Source organism: Crocodylus porosus, unplaced genomic scaffold (assembly GCF_001723895.1).
Source record: "Crocodylus porosus isolate Cpor-Errol unplaced genomic scaffold, CroPor_comp1, whole genome shotgun sequence".
NCBI lineage: Eukaryota > Metazoa > Chordata > Crocodylia > Crocodylidae > Crocodylus > Crocodylus porosus.
In genome coordinates, this window is record NW_017728931.1 from 83,085,175 (window position 1) to 83,106,185 (window position 21,011).

At 44.9% G+C, this 21,011-nt stretch overlaps 1 protein-coding gene across 4 annotated transcripts in view; it reads right to left on the bottom strand.

The window, feature by feature from the left end:
- Positions 1-21,011, bottom strand: part of TBC1D30 (TBC1 domain family member 30) — a 92,691-nt gene that overhangs the window by 38,312 nt on the left and 33,368 nt on the right. For 2 of the 4 annotated variants that reach the window (XM_019543290.1, XM_019543289.1), the window contains exon 2: positions 9,600-10,040. The exons of the other annotated variants lie outside the window; for them this stretch is intronic. In XM_019543290.1, coding sequence (XP_019398835.1) covers positions 9,600-9,759 — 160 coding nt within the window. In that variant the 5' untranslated portion in view covers positions 9,760-10,040. The remainder of the gene's footprint in view (positions 1-9,599; positions 10,041-21,011) is intronic. 4 annotated transcript variants of the gene reach the window in all.

A 21,011-nucleotide genomic window follows, 5' to 3' on the forward strand; every position in this document is an offset into this window, starting at 1 on the left:
ATTTGTCACACATAAATTAACTTTTTCCTCAGTCATTTTGAGTGCCGCTGTCCAAACCCAAGGTGCTGATTAATGCAATATTCTATTCTTCACATTCTCTTGCACTACCAAGACACTAGAGCAATGCACACAAAAGATTGAAGCCATTCTTAATATTTTCCCTGAACCATTTAAAGTCACATGTTTTTACTTATACTCTGTATATGGCACCAAGCCTTCCTATATTTTGGACATAACCTTTTTTCTAGCTACATAAAGAGTCTAGTCCTGCAAGATAACAAGTGCAAACAATGCCATGTAAATCAATTATTCAGAAATTGATTTACAACCCTTCTCAAGATCTGGCTGTGTGTGCATTGGGAAGAACTGCAGTGGCATTTGCTGCTACTAAGCAGTTAACAGTTTGTTATTATTTCTATATTAAACTCCTGATGAGATACTAAGAACATGATTCAGGGAGTAATGTAGCATACAAGGGTCTATGCTGAATTAGCTTTTTCTAGATACATTTTTAATGGGAAATTTAGGGAGGGGGTTATTCAAGTTTTTTTTTTTAAATCTATCTGTGGGAGTAGCACTGGGATGCTTTTGTTTGTTCTGCTCAAAAGCACAGCAGAAGCAGATTTCCTCCCTGAATACTCTATGTGGAAGAAAAATAGAAGCATGTATCCTAAATTATGGCCATGTAAATCATGGTGATTAGTTCATGATCTATCATAACAAAGTGCTACAACTTCTGTTGTAGTAATAGAAGATAACATTTTAATATAACATGTCCTAGTAGCAGTCAAAGACAAGGTGAAACAACAGTCTTCCAGTAGTTCCTCCCAGCTCAACACTCAAACAGTAAAACTATTTTTCTGAGGCTTGAAGACCCACTTAAAGCCAAGGCTTCTGTAATCCTGTAACTTAGGAAAACCCACAAGCCCAGCTAAAAATGCCATTCCTGGTATAATATAAGCATTCCTGGTATAATATAGTCTTAGCTTCAGGCAGACTCTCATTTACCCAATGTCTGGGAGCCCAGACCTGACTAGGGAGCCCAGACATGACAGCAGATATCACCAAGCCTATCTGAACAAATGGGATCAAATGGCTCCCAGATGTCAGCCAAATGCTTCCAAATAATGTCAGAAAATTAATGAAAATCTAAATTCAATAGGTATAGAATCATCCTTTGAATACAGAAAGACATGACTTCATAGATTTCATAGACATTAGGTCTGGAAGGGAACTTGAAGATCATCAAGTCCTGCCCCCTGCCCCAAGGACAGGAAGTCAACTGGGATCAAAGGATCCCAGCAAGATAAGCATCCAAGCGTTTCTTGAAAGAGTCCAGAGTAGGTGACTGTACCACTGCTGGAGGGAGTCTATTCCAGGTCTTGGGGGCTCAGACAGTAAAGAATGTTTTTCTTATGTCCAGCCTAAAATGGTCTTGGAGGGGTTTAAGACCGTTGGTCCTTTTTTTTCCTTGGGGTGCTCTGGTGAACAGACGTTCCCCCAGGCCCTTATGTACTTATAAGCAGCCACCAGGTCCCCTCTGAGCCTGTGCTTTTCCAAGCTGAAGAGTCCCATGGCTCTCAGCCTCTCTTCATAAGGCCTATTCTCTTACCCTCTAATCATGCATGTGGCTCTCCTCTGGACTCTCTTGAGCTTCTCAACGTCCTTCTTGAATTGTGGAGCCCAGAATTGGATGCAGTACTCCAGCTGCGGCCTCATCAAGGCCAAGTACAGTGGGAGGATGATATCCTGAGATTTACTTGAGAAGCATCTATGGATGCAAGCCAGAATTTTGTTTGCTTTCCCAGCTGCAACATTGCATTAGTGACTCGTGTTCATCTTGTGGTCAGTCATGACCCCCAAGTCTCTTTCAGCAGTGGTGCTAGCAAGCATAGCACTGCCAAATCTATAAGTATGCTGCGGGGGGGGGGGTCCCCCCCTGAGGTGGAGTACCTTACATTTATTGGTATTGAATGTTATCAGGTTTGTATCCACCCACTTACTAAGTTCATCCAAGTCAGCCTGGATCACTAGCCTGTCCTCAGGTGTGGATGCTATGCCCCAAAGTTTAGTGTCACTGGCGAACTTAGCCAGTGTGCTTCTGACACCAATGTCCACATTGTTGATAAAGATGTTAATGAGAACCGGTCCAAGGACAGAGTCTTGGGGGACACCACTGGTCATGGGGCTTCATAATGATTCACTACCGTTGACCACTACTCTCTGGGTTCGACCTCGGAGCCAAATTTCCCAGCCATCAGACTGTGGTGTAGCCAAGGCCACAGTTGGCCAATTTTTCCATGAGGAGGTCATGGGTCACCAGATCAAAAGCTTTTTTAAAGTCTAGATATATGACGTCAATCTCTTCTCCCTTGTTCAGGTGATATATCATAGAAGGAGATGAGATTGGTCAGGCAAGACCTACCCGCGACAAACCTGTGCTGGCTGACCCTTGTCACGGGCATCTCCCCAGATGAATGGCCAGTCCGCAATGAAATGGCAGAATGCTAGGCCTAACACAGGCCTCTGGACAGGTGACCCCTGTCACGCTCATAAGGCAGGGAAGTCAACCGCATCGAACTGCCAGCGAAGCAGGAAGGAAATTGCAACATAACTGGCTAAGCAGAAAACAATGAGGGGACTGCAGTGAGGAAGGGGCTACTGACGAGTGAACAGAATGCTGGCAGGAAGGTAACACAATTGGCCAGTAAATATAAGTGAAAAAGAGTAAGGGTATAAAAGGGTAGAGCCACGAGGGGGAAGTTCGAACGGTAACTTCAAGCGTCAAAGGGCCCGCGGACTGATCACCCACCGGGTTGCCCCTCCCACACCAAGCACTGCTTGGGGTTGTTCTTGAGGCCTCCATGAAGAGATTAACGTTCCCAGCCATGAAGCCGCTCCTTTTGTTTGCTGTAGTGGTAAGCATGTACATAGGACTGTAGCCATTTATGTTTGTATTTGTCTGTCTTTCCTGTAAAAGACATGAGCTGTTGACCAAGTCTGGGTCTAGGGTCTTGGCTAGCTGCACCAAGGTCATCCGCGATCTTGAAAGCAAGGGGCCTTGACCTGAACCCCATGACTCAACAGACGTAATTTCCCGTTTAGCTGCTTGTAATTGTTTTGATTATGTTTTGATTGTTAAATGACCTTTTAAGAAATGAGCCATTGACCAGGTCTGAGACTAGGGCCCTGACCAGCCGCACCAAAACCACTCGTGGTTTTGAAAGCAAGGGGCCTTGACCCGAACCTTGTGACCCAACGGACATCGCTCCTCAGCTTTGATTGTTTGATTATTGTGTGTCGTCATAGATTAGTATTATATAGGAAATCATTTGCTTGAGTTGTCAATATTTTATAGGTTAAAGCCAAATAAATACTGCATATTAATCATAAACTGCGTCCTCATCAGTGTCCAGCCCACCGACCTAGCCACAACTGGGCATTTTCAACCTAGTGCGACAACCCTCAGGATGTTGCCCTCAGCCAGTTTATCCAGAAGGGTCTCCTTGATAATTTTCTCCAGAATCTTACCGGGGATTGAGGTCGAGGTGTATAATTCTCAGGATCTACTTTCTGCCCTTTCTTGAAGATGGGTACCACATTGGCCTTCTTCCAATTTTCAGATACTTCATCTGAGCGCCATGAGTTTTCAAATATTTTTCCCAATGATTGGGTTATGACACCTGCCAGCTCCTTCAGTACTCTAGGGTGTAATCTGTCAGGACCAGCTGCCTTGAAGGTGTCCAGCCTCTCACGGTGATCCTTTACTAGATCAATACTGATGCTGGGTATAAATACGCCCTCACCCTGGCTGTCCCACATCTTGGTAGGCAGGGCGGTCCCACTGGACTGATGAAAGACTGATGCAAAGTACACATTAAGTACTTGATAGTCTTGGTAGAGTAACCACAACCCCTTTCCTCTAGTCCAGCACAGGAGACTTGGGCAAGACAACTAACATGCTACTGCCTAACGACCTTGAGGTGACAGGTGTCAATTAGTCCAGTAGTTTTCAACCTGTGATCTATGAACCCGTGGGGGTTTGCAGACTATATCTAAGGGGGCTGTGAAATATCAGTATGATCAATCAAAAGCATGTGTATAGCCACACTTACAATTCAAAGGGGTCCACACCTCCATTCAAAATTTCCAAAGGTGTCCACAAATCAAAAGATTGAAAAAAATCACTGAACTAGTCTGTAACCTTTCCAAAATTTCCCAAACAGATTACTGCTGGATCTGTCAGTCTCTTCACAGCAGCTGCTAAAACCTCTCTACCTTACCCCTACTGAGTATTAGCATCTAGGGTGTATCTGACCAGAAATACATGTTACATTATAAAGAAAGAGGACAGAGCAGCTTTATTGGCCAGGGAAAGACCACACTCTTGAAGATTCTTTTGCCAACTATAGTCAGATTACTGTTTTAAAAAAATGCTGCTCAGTTTTCTTCCACAGCTTGTTTTTCTACAAGGTTACGTTCACCTGCATATGGGGAAATAAAAGTAGTGTCTCACGTGATCGTTTGTGCAATCCATCATTAGTCCAGCAACTACAAGGTACAGAAGGACAATAATGAAGCACACATGAAAAAAGTCCCCCAGGACTTCTCACAATAAATGGATATCAGCAGATACACATCACTAGGGGAAACCCAAATAGGAACCCAAAAAGTTTATTCAAAATTGAGGAAAGAATATTCATATGCTCCCTGGTCTTTGTTTCATAGTTGGTAGGGTCAGAAGGGACCTAATCAGATCATCAAGTCCGACCCTCTGCCATGGGCAGGAAAGAATGCTGGGATCAAACGACCCCGGCTAGGTGATTATCTAGCCTCCTTTTGAAGACCCCCAGCATAGGAGCATGCACCCTTCCCTTGGAGGTTGGTTCCAGCTCCTAGCTGCCCTGACTGTGAAGTAGTGCCTCCTGATGTCTAGCCTGAACCTATTCTCAGTCAACTTATGGCCATTATTCCTTGTTACTCCCGGTAGTGCTCAGGGGAACAGGGACTCTCCCATTCCCTGCTGGTCCCCCTTGGCAAGTTTATAGACAGCCACCAGATCCCCTCCCAGCCTTCTCTTGTGGAGGCTGAACAGGTTCAGGTCCCATAGCCTCTCCTCGTAGGGCCTACCCTGCTGTCTCCTGATGATGCGAGTGGCCCTCCTCTGGACCCTCTTGATGCTGTCCACATCCCTCCTGAAGTGTGGCACCCAGAACTGGATGCAGTACTCCAACTGTGCCCTGACCAATGTCGCCTAGAGGGGGAGGATCACCTCCTTGGACCTGCTCATGATGCATCTATGGATGCATGACAAGGTGCGGTTAGCCTTCCTGACCCCATCCCCACATTGGCGGCCCATGTTCATCTTGGAATCAATAGTGACTCCAAGATCCTTTTCTGCCTCTGTGCTGACAAGAAGGGAGTTCCTCAGCCTGTAGGTATGCTGCTGGTTCTTCTTCCCCAGGTGCAGCACCTTGCACTTGTCAATGTTGAATCCCATCCTATTCTCATCCGCCCACCCCTGTAACCTGTCCAGATCTAGTTGTTGCCTGTCCTTCTTTTCTAGCGTGCCTTCTTCTCCCCACATCTTAGTGTCATCCGCGAATTTGAACAACGTGCTTTTCACTCCCTCGTCCAAGTCACTGATGAAGATGTTGAACAGTGCAGGCCTGAGGCCCTGGGGAACCCCACTGCCCACATCCCTCCAGGTTGAAAATGACCTGTACACCACCACTCTCGGGGTGTGGCCCTCCAGCTAGTTTGCAACCTATCTGACTGTGTGGGCGTCGACACCACAGTCACCTAATTTTTTAATGAGGATGGGGTGAGAGACAGTGTCAAAGGTGATCATGATAAAAGCAGTAATCCTAACTACAGCACTACCGCGTATCCTGCTAGCATTTCTCTTTGGTCTATGATGTCTAAACGAGGGCTCTCACCAAAGCCCACCCACCTGCTTTGGGCCAGATGCTTGCCTCAGTTTTTTTTGTATTCAGTCAGTCTGTAGTGGTTATTACCTTGTCCAGAAGGTTTCCTCTCTTTCTCACTCTGCTTTCTCTACTAAGACAGTCATATCACTTTGGCCAGCTGGCTGAAGCCCACCACAAAATTTTGATGGAACATTCCACACACCCATGATCTCTCCTGTCACAACTTGTTGTTAAGGGAGAAAAGAAATGCCTGGATGTGTGGCTTTTGACGTTGCTGGTCTTGATATCTGCCTCAATGTAGTAAGGGCTCCACCAACCCTTACACCGCCACCCATTCCACTAGGTCTTAATTCACAGTCTGTATAGTCAGCCTCAGAGCTGTCTAGACACTTTTTATGTCTCTGGGTCTGACAAATCAATAGCCACCTTGATCTCGGTTATCCGCCACCAGGCTTGAATCAACAGAAGGAACTGACTTGTATTTTACCAGTTTTTTCTGGCCTATTGTCCAGATAGATGAGTCTCACTATCCTGCTATATCTGGGAGGTATCCTCTCCCACTTCAAAGAAAAGAGAAAAGAAAACAAACTTTGACTTCTTCCTGCCCTTACAGTCTTGTTCAGGGTTTCTTCTCTGTCAGCTCCCTCAACAGAGCTGACTCTCTGAAAACCATTCCTAATTGCTCCCTCTGTGCCTTCAGTTTTCCCTGCCACCTCTCTGACTGAGTCAGCAACTTCAGGTTCTGGGCATCCCTCACTTGCCTCACTTGGTCCCTTTTTATATTGGAGCTCATGTTTCCTCCATCTCCCCTGCAGAAGCACTGGGAAAAGAAGGATCCCTGCATGGCTCTTTGCAGCCTTGGGGCTGGGGCAGATGCTTGCAACTCTGGCGAGTTAATCTTTGCCCCTGATGGCTCTTCTCTTTCCTTACATATGAAAACTCCAAATCAACAGCTAACCTACTGCTAGATGTGGGACTGTGATGTTCACGGTTACTCCTCTTTTTCACTCCTTTGCCTTTTCCTGTCTTGGAGTGCAGGAGAAGCATAAGAGCTGCAAGCAGAAATACATGTCAGGACTTGCAGCTCATCTAAAATGTCTGTCAGAAGAATGGCAGTGTCTGGAATATCAAAAGGTTCTTGCTGGGGTCAGCCTGTACAGGACCCATAGATTGGGACCTACCAAATTAACAGAGGCTGTCTTCAGATTTCACAATCCTCGTGCAGCTTCAGGTACCATTTCTGTGGTGGAGCACAATGCCCCCCCCCACACACACATATGCACCTCTGATTAGTTGAGGGGCCCTGAAAGTCCTGCCCTTCCCCAAAGACAGACAGAGGTGGGCATCTTCAATCTCTGAAGAGGGGCAGACTTCTGGGGCCCCTTGAACAGAGGCATGGGCGGGGACCTGTTGCAAAAATCTCCTCCCCTCTTCCCTTTCCCCTCCCTGCCCCCATATAGCTCCCTTTCCCTCCCCCTCCCTGCTTGCTGACCATTTCCCCACTTTTTCACAGTCCCCATGCTTTTGTGGGGGGGACCTACCAAATTCATGGTTTCCATGAAAATCATGAATTTGGTAGGTTCGTAGCCATAGAACAGCCAGACCCATGGGCTGTGAAGTCTGCTGTAAAGAAATCTACTTTAAGTAACTAGAAGCCCCTTGTAAGTACACCATTGTATCCCTGAGAGCTATGTAATGTTGCTGCACTAAGCAAATAAATGCCTTTCCAACATAGCCAGAGACCTACCAAAATTGTTTTCAAATACAGATGCAGTCTAGCTAAACTGATTATACAAATGGCTTTGCATTTGAGTGCCAGGATGATACATGGTATACACACAAACACATAAAACTGGAATTTCTATACTCCATATAGCTCTTGGCATTGCTTTATATTTATTAATACTGATCTGTAGGACCAGTAGACAGAGGATTAATGTTTAGTCATGAGTGGCTGTTTATACATTAAATTATAAAGTATTCATATTTACAAAATTTTACTAAAAATAAAATAATTAATTGTATTATCAGCATTTTAAGCAGGAACATTTTGGTAATAAGTATGATTGGGTAGCCAACAATTAGAAGTCACCTTAGAATTTAAAACAAGATGAAAGGCCACTTCCCAGAACTGGTCCCTGTTCTTGTTGGTTCCCCAAGTGGCTACTTAAAGATTTCATTCTAAAACTGAAACAGCAGCCAGGAAAAAAAAGAGAGAGAGAGAGAAAAAAGCAGCTCTATAATTGATGCCTATCCCTGTAAAAAGAAGTCCTTTAGACAATACACCAGCACAGACAAAGGAGTTTCAATGGGTGAGACAAAGGATTTTCCCCAGGTCAATTTCTACTAGAATTGGTGGGGAAAAGTAGAGAGTAAGCTCCAAGTTCACTTACTAAGTGGTACAAAAAGCAGAGGAGGGGAAAGGGGATGGTCCAAAAAGACAAGTGACCTGCAGGATGCATTAGGCTGGGCATGGGAAGAGAACAAACTTACCACTAGAGCACATTGTTGATGATGGCAGGGCACAAAAGGGATACTTACACAGGCCCATCATGTAACAAAGGTGGCACGCTACCTCCCACGGGAGGTTTCAGGATTGACTGACAGCAACCGTTCCCATACCAGGAGGCTCTGCCATTGGCCAGTGTGTCTGGCAATGCTTTTTCTAGTCTGGGATCTGTTCTCAAGACTGCCTTGACCCATACCCAATTTTTCCTAAAAATAGGTCCAAAGGAACCTCAGATACATGTTAATGCAGCTGTTTCCACTGTCTCACTATGCTGCTCTCTAGCACCCTTCATCCTGGGATGGCAAAGTGCTTTCAGTGCATCTATTAGCGACACATATTATTTACATGAAAAATCAATATAGTAAAGCTGACATTTTCACATGGATTAGAGTCAAGACACAACGTACTCTTCAAGAACCCCCACCACACACACTGTAGCTAGTACAATCTCAAAGGACACTGCAATTTGCTGCTGATGTGGTTAGACCACAGCATTTAGGGATGTTTACCATCACGCTGAAATCACACTTCTGCTGTTGCTATCACACTGAGGAAGACACCATTCACCTGTCATTATTCAAATGCAAGCAACACAAACAAGGTTTTTACGATGGATGCAAACCCTAGCAGGCTTGACAGCACAGTGCAATTACTGCATTGCACAGAGATGTGCCTCTTTATAGATAAAGCCCTGCACAGTGTTGGAGCTGATGCTAGCAAGGAGCAGCCATTTGTCTGGAGTACGTCACTGAAATATATGCCTGAAGCACACCAGCTCCCTTCCCTGCTGAGTGCTGAAGCCCACCAGAGCAGTACCCACCCCAAAATCCCCAACATACCAGTTCCTACCTGGGGATTTCATCTTTATCTTGCCACCATCTTACAAGAAGCTCTTGTCTATGAAGAAAAACAAGCCTTTGCCCCTCTCCCCAGCCCCCCATCCCAGTCTAGCTGAACACAGATTATGTGATTAAGGCTCTGGGAAAGGCTGCACTTTCCCTGTCAGAGTTAAGCATGGCTAAAAGCATTAGATAACAGCCACATGCTCCATTCACAAAGCGCCACATTCAAACAAAAATAAGACCTGTGAAATCAGAAGGAAACAGGGAGAAAAGACTACTAATGTTCTTCTATCTGCATGCACCCCAGACCAATGTTACCTGGTTCCAAGGTGCAGAGCAGGCGAGGAGCAGTCCTGGAAATGCAGCTCCTCTTCTTCAAAACATTGCTCAGGATGTTGCCCACGCCACCTCCTGTATTTTGCCTCTTTAAACATCTTCCCCCACGTCTCAGGGAGCCTGTCAGCTTGTCCTGCCTCATGAGTGACTACCAGGCTTTGATAAACCATCCAGTTCCTATGCTAGCAGCTGCTTCTCCCCTGCAGGTGCTGCTCCGCTCCCCCAGTGACGTAAATTCAGATGGAGTTTTGCTTTATTGGCAGCTCTCAAATGCTTTAGTTTGCCCAGAATGGAGAAGTTCAAGTCTCTCCCAGACAAGGGATTAGGGAAGCCTGCTGCCCTGTTTGGGAGGCATTGCAAGGAGGAAAGGTGCAGGAGGTTGATGCATGTTGTATGAGCTCAGCTCTCTTTGCTGGAGGACATCTGCAGTGCAGAGACAGCAAAGTCGAAGTGCAGAAAAGAAGAAAGAAAAAAATGCTGCTCCCGCCCACAATGCCATCATCACTGACTGAAAATTCAACAGAGTTTCCTCCTCCTCCTCCATCACCACCTAGGAGTGAGCAGGCAGCATTCTAAAGGAAGCAGCGGCTTGACAGAAAAATAAATGCATCTCAGTAGTAACTAGATTACAGCATCCATGAAAGAGCTTGTGAGAGCGACAAGAAGGGTTTTAGCTTTGAGGAGGGGCAGCACCATCAAACTCAGAATATTCAGCATATTATACAGTCTTTTAAAAGAGGCTGCTGCTCACTCCATTTTGCAAATAGATCATCTAGCACAGGCAACAATTACACATTTAAGTACAGCTCTGTTTCCCGGGGTAGCCAAGCCTGCTGTTTTTTGTAAAGGCTTAACAGCAGGACTACACCTTTACAGAGCCAATTTTAACATGCATTTTCTTTTTCTTTTTTTTACATTAGGTTTCAATCTACATGTATAGAAGCACATATAGCATGTATTGTATTACCACCCATTGCTCACAGCCCTGCTGAGGAAGAGGGCCATATGTGCTGGAATACCTTAGAGCAGAAAGGGGATAAAGGATGCTGCAGAAACTCTTTCCACCAAAAGTGACATCAGGCATGGCAGTTCAGTGCCAGTAGTAGGGAATGCCCACAGAACTGTCAGAAGGTTCTGCTCAATTGCCTCATTTTTCATATTTAGCACAGATATTTTATATAAATATTATATTCTCCTTGAAACTCCCATGAATCAGAGCTTAAACCTAGTTCATTCCTAGAGCGGTACATCATATACTAAATAGGCAGCCTGAGTTCTGGCCAACTGCATTCAAGAGGTGTATTTTCAAACTTAAATTCATTTCTACCCAACATTTTAAGAGGACTTACTACACAAATAAGGAGTAACTCCACAGACTGTCTTTTTCAAACCAGAGACTAACTGACATCCAGAGAAAGAAAATCTTGAACCACCAATGGCACATACAATCCCTGCTGTTTTGCTTCTAGGAACATTTTAAAGTCAATTTAGTTAATCAATCTTAAACCAGAGTTCCCAGTATTTTGCCTACTTGCTAGTTTTTGTGCTTTTGTAATGGCAGTTTACTATTTAAAAAAAAAAAGTTTCCATCATCCCAAAAAGAACAGAGAAACTGATTGTACCCAAACATCAAAGCCATTTACATGTAACATGCTTTCAAATGCACAAATAAACTGAAAGGGTGGGGGGGAGAAATCATCTTAGCAGCTACTATTAAAGTTCCAGCTTGATTTTGATTGTTTTCCCCCCTTAAAGGGCTTTTTTCTTCTTTTTTGGTTTTCTATAAAAGTCACTAGTTTTAGGATGCTAGATCTTATGTTAAACAGATAATTATGTTTGTGTATCTGGTTCCTTTTTTTTAAAAGGGTGACTGACCCTTGTCTAGCAATGTATGGATGATTCAGAATCATTTTTTTTCTGTGCCAGCTGGAAGAGATTATTTAGGACCAAAGCATTAAATCTAGAAGGTATTGGTCTACCTGGATTCTCAGATGCTGCAGGTACAGCACCAATAGCAGTCACAATATTTTCCAGTAAATATGCAGAAACAACCATAAAAAAACCTCCTTTCCTTCCTACTCCTCCTGAAGCTATGTATATAAGTAGGTCAATTCAACACCACATAGCTTAACTGCGTATGCTTGGCCAAAATATCCATACATATGGATTTCTGACCCTTACAGGGTATTAGTCATTCTATAAATCTAAATACAGGTAACACTCCATTTTAAAATCATTACAATGTCCCAATACTTGCTGCCTCCATACTAGTAAATTGCATTGGCAACCAACACAGTGTCCTTATAAGCAACATTTATTCTTTGTTGACTCCTGACATCCTTACATAAGTTGGTCTCTGAGATGACTGGGACCAGAAACAACAATTATTCAAGGAATCAGGTCTTGGACATTTAAGGACCCCTTGCCAGCCCAGTTCCATAAGCTTGATCCCTAGAGAAATTCTGCAGCAGCCTTTAACCCCAAACAGCAGACAAAAAAAAAAAAAAAAAAATGAAGAATGCCTTGCATTAAAAAACTTGTCTACTCTATCCTAACTATATACAGTTAGACAGTTAGCCCAATAAAAGAGATCAGTAACCCAAAGAAATCCTTGTCTCTTGAAAAAAAAAAAATGAATATAGCCCTACTTAACAGGTTTGATGACTCAAAAAAATCACAAACTGGAACACAAAATGGATGCTAGTGATTCAGCTAAGTCTCTTACCAATACGAAGTATCAAATTATTGAAAAATAAAAGCTTACATTCTGCATATGTGTATAGCATTGGTCCCTTTCCATTCATCAGGAAAGATGTCTCACTTGTCAGTAAATGCTGTCCAGAGCAAATGGGGGAGAAAACAGTAATCCATTCTCCTGCCATAAATAGCTATCCATAAATAGTATGGAAGGACACCAGTGACCAGATAGTGTTATTTTTTTAAAAGTTTGTGGTTTGAATTTATTTTGGGGAAATGAAGGGCAGTTCCAGCAAGAAAGTGTATTTATGTTGATATAATTTATTATCATATTCCTTTTGCAGTTTTCTGAATGTAAAAACTACCAGGAGAAACAGGGCCACCTGTATGAATATTAACAGAAGTGGCTGCACTGTGTTGACCTCACATGGTGGTAGTGATGAGGCTTCTGCAATGTAAGCAAGAACAAGAAGCATTTTACCAGCATTGCAGATGGCTGAATGAGTGCTAACAATTTGTCTTTCAGCTGCAGACAGGCCCTTAACCTACTGAAGCTTCAAATTTTTCCATTTGTAAAAATATAGACATTTCATTTACGCAAGGAAGTAGTGGGAGGGATAAGTGACATTTTTAAGGTATAAGAATTAAGTGCAGCCACTGGCGGAAGCAGAAATGGAATTTAAATGTTCTTGGCTCTTAGCCCCATGCACAATCCACCAATCTTAGACAATAAGGACTCTAGAAATTGTCCTGTTTTCCAAGGGCTTTAGGAAACCTTTCAGCAGGGTTCCTAAAGTCTGTTCCTATACTGTGATCATACTATGAAAGCTGAGGATTTGCTGAAATGTACAGCTTCCCTGTCAAAACGTATTAATTCTCTGCTTGCCAACCTACCATCGCCTCTCCAAAATCAGCCAAGACTATTTTCCAGCTCCAAATTCCTTCACATAGTGGATCAGCATACATAAACTGTATGTTATGTTCTTACATCATGAATTATCAGAGGTGTCCTACATTTTTTTAGAATAATTCTACCACAAACTTAAACACTAAATACAATTTAGCAAGCATTTAATGCATGATTCTGCAGTGACATTAATCAGTACAAAGTAGAAATCTTTGACCATGGGATGCTATTCTAAGAAGAAGGCTTGCTAGGAAGAGATGGGACCCACCTGATGAAGAGAGGCAAGAGCATCTTCGCAGACAGGCTCACTAACCTAGTGAGGAGGGCTTTACACTATATTCGCTGAGAGCTGGAGAACAAAATCCTGAGATAAGTGGGGAAGCAGGGGACCTAGAGGAAGCAGAAGCAGGAGAGGGCAACAGGGGAGGCTTCATTCTTCCTGAGAAAGTAGAGCAATTGGCTAGTCACCTCAGGGGTCTGTACACAAATGCACAGAGCCTGGGAAACAAGTAGGAAAAAACTGGAAGTCCTTGCACAGTCAAGGAACTATGACATGATTGGAAGAACAGAGACTTGGTTGGACAGCTCACATGACTAGAGAGCACTGTTAGGGATGGGTACAAACTATTCAAGAAGGACAGGCAGGGGAGAAGAGGAGGAGGAATTGTCCTATATGTAAGAGAGCTGTATAATTGCTCAGAGCTCCAGTATGAAATTGGAGATAGGCCTGTTGAAAGTCTCTGGGTTAAGGTGAGAAGGAAGAGCAACAAGGGTAATGTTCATAGATTCACAGATGTAGGGTCGGAGGGGACCTGAGCAGATCATCAAGTCCGACACCCTGCCCTGGGCAGGAATGAATACTAGGCTCATATGACCCCTAGTAAGTTTAAGCTCATATGACCCTCACTAGGTAGTTATCAAGCCTCCTTTTAAAGACCCCTAAGGTAGGAGCTAGCACCACTTCCCTAGGAAGCTGGTTGCAGATCCTGGCCACCCTGACTGTGAAGTAGTGCCTCCTGATGTCTAGCCTGAACCTACTCTCAATCAGCTTGTGGCCATTATTCCTTGTTACTCCAGGAAGTGCTCGGGGGAACAGGGTCTCACCCAATCTCCTCTGGTCCCCCCTGTTAAGTTTATAGCTGGCCACTAGATCCTCTCAGCCTTCTCTTGCGAAGGCTGAACAGGTTAAGGTCCCGTAGCCTCTCCTCGTAGGGCCTGCCCTGATGCCCCCTGATCGTGCAAGCGGCCCTTCTCCAGACCCTCTCGATGCTGGCCTCATCCCTCCTGAAGTGCGGTGCCCAGAACAGCATGCAGTAGTCCAACTGAGGCCTAACCAGTGTCACAGAGGGGGAGGATCACCTCCTTGGACCTGCTTGTGATGCATCTGTGGATACATGACAAGGTGTGGTTAGCCTTGCTGACCGCATCCTCATATTGGCGGCCCATGTTCATTTTATAATCGATAATGACTCCAAGATCTCTTTCTGCCACTGTGCTTTCAAGAAGGGAGTTCCCAAGCCTATTTGTTGATTGACACCAGTGGTTTGTAGACGAGGCTGTAGGGGAGGGGGAGACCTAATTAGCACCTTGGGTGCATTCATAAAAGGTCAAAGGGGCCTAGTACACCAGTGTGTGCAGGTGTATAGGGCCAGCCACTCAGAACTGGGTGCAGGACTTTTAAGCTGGGCCCCAGTGGGGGAAAAGTGGCTAGCAGCCCAAGTTAACAGAAAGGGTGTCTTGGGACAGTGCCAGTTTGGGGCTGCTGCCCAGTCTTGGACTTGTGCCCTGCTGGCTCCATGTCCAGCGGACAGGCCTCTGGGCCAGACAGCCTGGGCTCCATATTGGAAGTAGAAGGAGGGCCACGAGCCCCAAGATTAAGGAGCTAGAGCCTTGGAGTCAAACCCTATCTGGTGGGTTTAAACTGGTAGGCCTAGCTAGAGAAAGACGGGGGGGGACAAGAGAACCCAACACTGAATTACAACAGGCAGTCTCCCGCTTGTAAGAACATCTAAATAATATTTACATCAAGACGTGGCAGAAGAGTGAAGGTGGGATATGAGATGAACAAGAGAGAAAAATGAAACATTAAGGGATCTCATAGGCAAAAAAAAAAAAAGGAAAAAAATGCCGCTGGAGAGGGCAACCTGTTACATTCTGGCATGCAGGGATGAAGTCAGGAAGGCCAAGCACAACTGGAGTTGCAGCTAGCAAGGGATGTTAAGCGTAACAAGAAGGGATTCTGCAAGTATGTCAGCAACAAAAGAAAGGTCAGGGAACATGTGGGTCCCTTACTGAATGGGGGAGGCAACCTAGTGACGTGATGAGGAAAAGGCTGATGTACTCAATGCCTTTTTTACCTTGGTCTTCACAGGCAAGGTCAGCTCCCAGACTACTGCACTGGGCAGTAGTTTAGGGAGGAGGTCAGCAGCCCTCACTGGTAAAAGAACAGGTTAGGGCAAGGGCAGGCAATTATTTTGGGCAGAGGGCCACTTACTGAGTTTTGGCAAGCCATTGAGGGCTACATGACAGGCAACCCAGAGCAGATAAATATTAATTTTCTAAATTTTTTTAGGGGCCCCATGAGCTGGATAGAATGGCCTGATGGGCTGCATCCAGCCCACAGGCTGTATTTTTCCCACCCCTGAGTTAAGGACTATTTAGAAAAGCTGGATGTGTACAAGTCCTTGGGGCTAGATGCAATGCATCCGAGCATGCTGAGGGAGTTGGCTGATGTTACTGCAGAGCCACTGGCCATTATCTTTGAAAATTCGTGGCAATCAGGGGAGGTCGCAGACAAGTGGAAAAGGGCAAATATAGTGCCCATCTTTAAGAAAGGAAAAGAGGATCCAGGGAATTACAGACCAGTTAGCCTTACCTCAGTCCCCAGAAAAATCATGGAGCAGGTCCCCAAAGATTCAATTTCTCAGTGCTTGGAGGAAAAAATGATTAGGGACAATTGGCATGGATTCTCCAAGGGCAAGTCATGCCTGACCAATCAGACTGCCTTCTATAATGAGAAAACTGGCTCTGTGCATGCAAAGGGATGTATTATACCTTGACTTTAGCAAGGCTTTTGATACCATCTTCCACAGCATTCTTGCAACCAAGCTGAGGAAGTATGAGTTGGATGACTAGACTGTAAAGTGAATAGAAAGCTGGCTGGTTCATCGAGCTCAACAGGTAGTAATCAATAGCTCAGTGTCTAGCTGGCAGCCAGTATCAAGCAGAGTGGCCCCAGGGTCAGTTGTGGGGCCAGTTTTGTTCAGTATCTTCATTAATGATCTGGAAGATGGGATGGATTGCATCTTCATCAAGTAGGTGGATGACACCAAGCTGGGGCGTGTAGTACATACACTGGAGGGTAGGGCTGGGATATAGAGTGTCCTAGACAAATTGGAGGATAGAGCCAAAAGTAATCACATGAGGTTCAACAAGGGCAAGTACAAAGTCCTACACTTAAGATGGAACAATCCCATGCACTGCTACAGGCTTGGGACTGACTGGCTAAGCAGCAGCTCTGCAGAAAATGACCTAGGGGTTACAGTGGACAATAAGCAGGATATGGGTCAGCGGTGTACCCTTGTTGCCAAAAAGGTTAACAGCATACTGGGCTGCATTAGTAGGAATGTTGCCAGCAGATTGAGGGAGGTGATTCTTCCCCTCTGTTCTGTACTCATGAAGCCACATCTGTCCAGTTTTTCCCCCCACTCCCCTCCCCCCCCAGAAAGGATGTGGACAAGTTGGAGAGAGTACAGTGAAAAAGCAGCAAAAATGCTTCAGGGCTTGGGGCACATGACTTATGAGGAGAGGCTGAGGGAACTGGGTTTATGTAGTCTGCAGAAGAGAAGACCGAGGGGGGATTTGATAGCAGCCTTTAATTATCTGAAGGGTGATTCCAAAGATGACGGAGCTAAACTGTTCTCAGTGGTGACAGATGACACAACAAAGAGCAATGGTCTCAAGTGGCAGCAAGGGAGGTTTAGGTTGGATATTAGGAAAAACTCTTACCAGGAGGGCGGTGAAGCATTGGAACAAGTTACCTAGAGGGGTGGTGGAATTTAAGGCCCAGCTTGACAAAACCCTGGCTGTACTCATGTAGTTGGGGATGGTCCTGCTTTGAGCAGGGGGTTTAACTAGATGACCTCCTGAGGTCCCTTCCAACCCTGATTTTCTACAATTCTATGAAATGCAACCAAGGGTTATCTGCTTGGGCTGTGCGAAACTTTGGCAGCCATTTCATTTCAGAGGTGATTCAGCCCATTCTGGCACCTGAAACACCAAATCCGAAACAAAATGGAAGGCTCCAAAACATTAACTTAACAAAACTATACAAAACATTTTGGAAATGTTTCATAAAATGTTGGCGTTTTGGAGCTGGCTTGCAGGGAAACAGAAACTAAGAAGAGGGAGGGGGAAGGACTGCTCTGATATTGATGTCTGTAGCTGGTCAGTGTCTGCGATCTTTCCCTGAAGTCCCTTCCAATCCTAGTGCTCTGGGGGAGGGATGACAGCCTGCTGTCATCTCACATGCAGATCTGGGGGCCCACGCGGGATGACAGCATGCTGCCACTGCTGGCTGGGGCCAGTGGCAGCATTAGTCCTCCCGACGTTTGGCGTGGGCTGTGCTGAACACCCGCCCCAGCCGGCAGTGGCAGCCTGCTGCATTCCTGCATGCAGATCCAGGGGCCTGCACCTCCCAGGAGGAATCTGGTACAGCCACGTAGCCCTCCGAGGGGGCATGGGCCCCCAGATCTGCATGCAGGATGACAGCATGCTGCCACTGCCAGCAACTGATACATGTTTTGCTTTGAACTGTTTGAGGTGCAGTTTCACAAAACCCTCTGCACTCATCTCCTTGAAACTTGGCAGGCTTCGTGCCCACAGAAGGGGCTATCATCCTTGCAATTTGCATCTGAATCAGGCAAGAAATGACAGAGTTATAGGCATTTTAGTGATTCCCCATTATGGCCTATGGCCAAATCACTGAAACAGTACTGAAACTCTAAAACAGATTTGGCTGAATCGAAATGGAACAGTGATCTGAAACACTGAAATAAATCACTGTTCTTTGAAGTGGCCAAATCCGAAAATGAAATGAAACATAGCCATTTCACACATCCCTATTATTTGCACTTCTCCTGTACTTATTTGGTTAATATTAGCTTAAATATTCTTTGTGGGTCAGTCATAAGAAGACAAAAGGAACACATACTTGCACAGATCTGACATTCTATGATTATTAAATTATTCTTATTGCTGTAGCACCTAACAGCTCTAGTCATGCCCCAGAACCTCACCAGTACAAGCTGCTGCACAGAGAACATAAAGATATTCCATGCTCCAACCATTCAGAAGTCAACTGACTGGCTGAGGGAGTACCTGGCATTGACACATACATGCAAGAAGCCATGCAATAGCACAGTAACTATTTATAATTTAAAGAAAAACAGTTGTGAACAATCAAGATAAATTAACCTGGCAGAATCCCTACCTTTGTGTGCATTTCCACAGCGCACAGATTCATAGGTTGTTAGGGGATGGAAGGGACCTCGCAGATCATCAGGTCCAGCCCCACCCGCTCTAGGCAGGAAGACCACTGGGGTCAAGTGACTGACTGTCCAGTCTCCTCTTGAAGACATAGTTAAGGCCCTGATCTGAGCAATATAACAGTAAAACTAATAACTAGAATGATCAAGCATATCTAAGACTCTTGCTCTCCATTCTGAAGGGCCTAGGACAGCTGGGCCATGAGACCCCTTTCCTTAAGGGAATGCATGGGGAGAAGTTTTAGTGTAATTTTTTTATCACTAGAACAAACTGGTGGGGTTTCTGACAGGATCTTTACAAGGTGAAGACAGTTGGCCACACTATTTTCTTCTAGTATTCTGCAATGCTAGCCAATGAGAGAAGTTGTATTCCATTTTTCCTGCATTCCAACTACAACAAGATGACTAAATAAGATTAACTTTCTGTATCTAACTGCATAAACTTGCACTGTTTCTGAAAAGTGCATAAGCATCAAAGTGGGGGGGGAAGAGTTTAAAGAAGCTTGCTATTACAACAGTTCATTAAACTGAGATAAAAGATAAATGGCATTGGTTGAAGGGTTAAACTGTGGGGAAAAAGTTCGGTGTTAGCAAAGAGGGTTGATATTTTCTCCCATTTATACTTACATATAATGAACAACTTCATAAACACATAGTTGTTGGTTGAATAGCAGGCATTCTACAGTCAACTGACAAAGGGCATGCCAAACATTTAGAGAACGCTGGTTTATTTTACATATCTTCTTTGAATGCCTGGGGCTATAGAAGACCAAATTATACTTAGTTACATGATTATTCAGAGGGTGGATTTTTGCAGTTCCAAGTCGGTTGAAAAGCTGGGTGATGTAGGGATTGCTATGGTAACCATATTCTTTAATTGCTACAATAAATAGTCACGAAGCCTTCTATAAATGCTTGAGCAACAATGTATTTTAGGTATAAAATATGTACAGGGGAGCTTTATAATAAAATATCAAGCTGTGAGTTGGAGTGAAATCTCAGATAACCAGAAAAAAACCTCTCTCTCAGAAAAATTACCTATTTTCATTACCACAAAAAACTAATTTTTTTTGCTAGAAAATGTGAAGGAAGAAAAATCTTTGAAGAAGCCCCATATAGAAAACAAAACTGCTGCTGAGAATAAAATCAGCATAAAAATTACATAAACTTTCCATTACCTGGATAAATCATGGAAAAATAAACATGTGTCTTGGCCAGTGTTCAAGTCATAGAACGCTATGTTAGCTAATCCCAGGCAGTCATTATTAAGACTAAATCACTATATTAGCAGATGTAATAGCAGTGTATAAAAAGAACACCAAGAACTACTATTTGATGCTTCTGATTTATAATTACATTTCTAAACAATATTTGCAGCATGCTGTGCAGCAGAAACCACCAACTTCATCTTACCATTCTAAAAACGGAGCTTTTCTCAATTTGATTATTTGTTTAGCAGCTGGTTTATAAATTTAGTTTTACAGCGTACAGTGCTGGTTTAATTGTTCTGAGCTATCATTTCAGAAGCAATGAGGCTTTAATCACCAAACCTAAGAAATGAAAGTAAAACTAAACTATGCCCTTACACCATATTATAAGATCCATCCACTGACAAGACCTCAAACATCACCACCAGTACATATAGAGCAGGGGTCAGCAACCTATGGCACGGATGCCAGAGGTGGCACACGGAATTTTTTTGATTGGCATGCAGACTGCTTCCTGCTCCGAGGGGCAGGAAGAGCCATGCCCAGATGGCACGTGACTGCCCTGGAGCAGCCTTGAGCTGCTGCTGACCCCAGCCAGGTAAGAGCCCCTTAGGCCCCAGCCTCAGCTCCAACCTGACCTCACCACCGTCCCAGCCCCAGCCCCAGCCCTAGCCCCAGGCCGGGGGCTCTCGGTGCCCCAACGGCCCCAGCCCCAACCCCGTGCTGCCAGCAGGCCCCAGCCCTGCCTGAGTCCAGCCATGGCTAGCACCGCTACCACAGCTTGCTCCAGCCCAGGGCCACCGCTGGACCGGAGCCATCCCAGAGCTGCTGATGGCCCAAGGCCCAGCCATATGCTGCTGGTGGGCCTGGCCCCAGCCGGCACTACCGTAACTACTGGCCCCAGCCCAATGCCGGTACCACGCTGGGGCCGTGGACCTGCACAGGCCCCAGCCCCATCCCAGCGCTGCCGACTGCCCCAGGCCTGTGCTGTCACCGGCAGGATGGGGCCGGGGCAGTCAGCAGCACCAGGATGGGG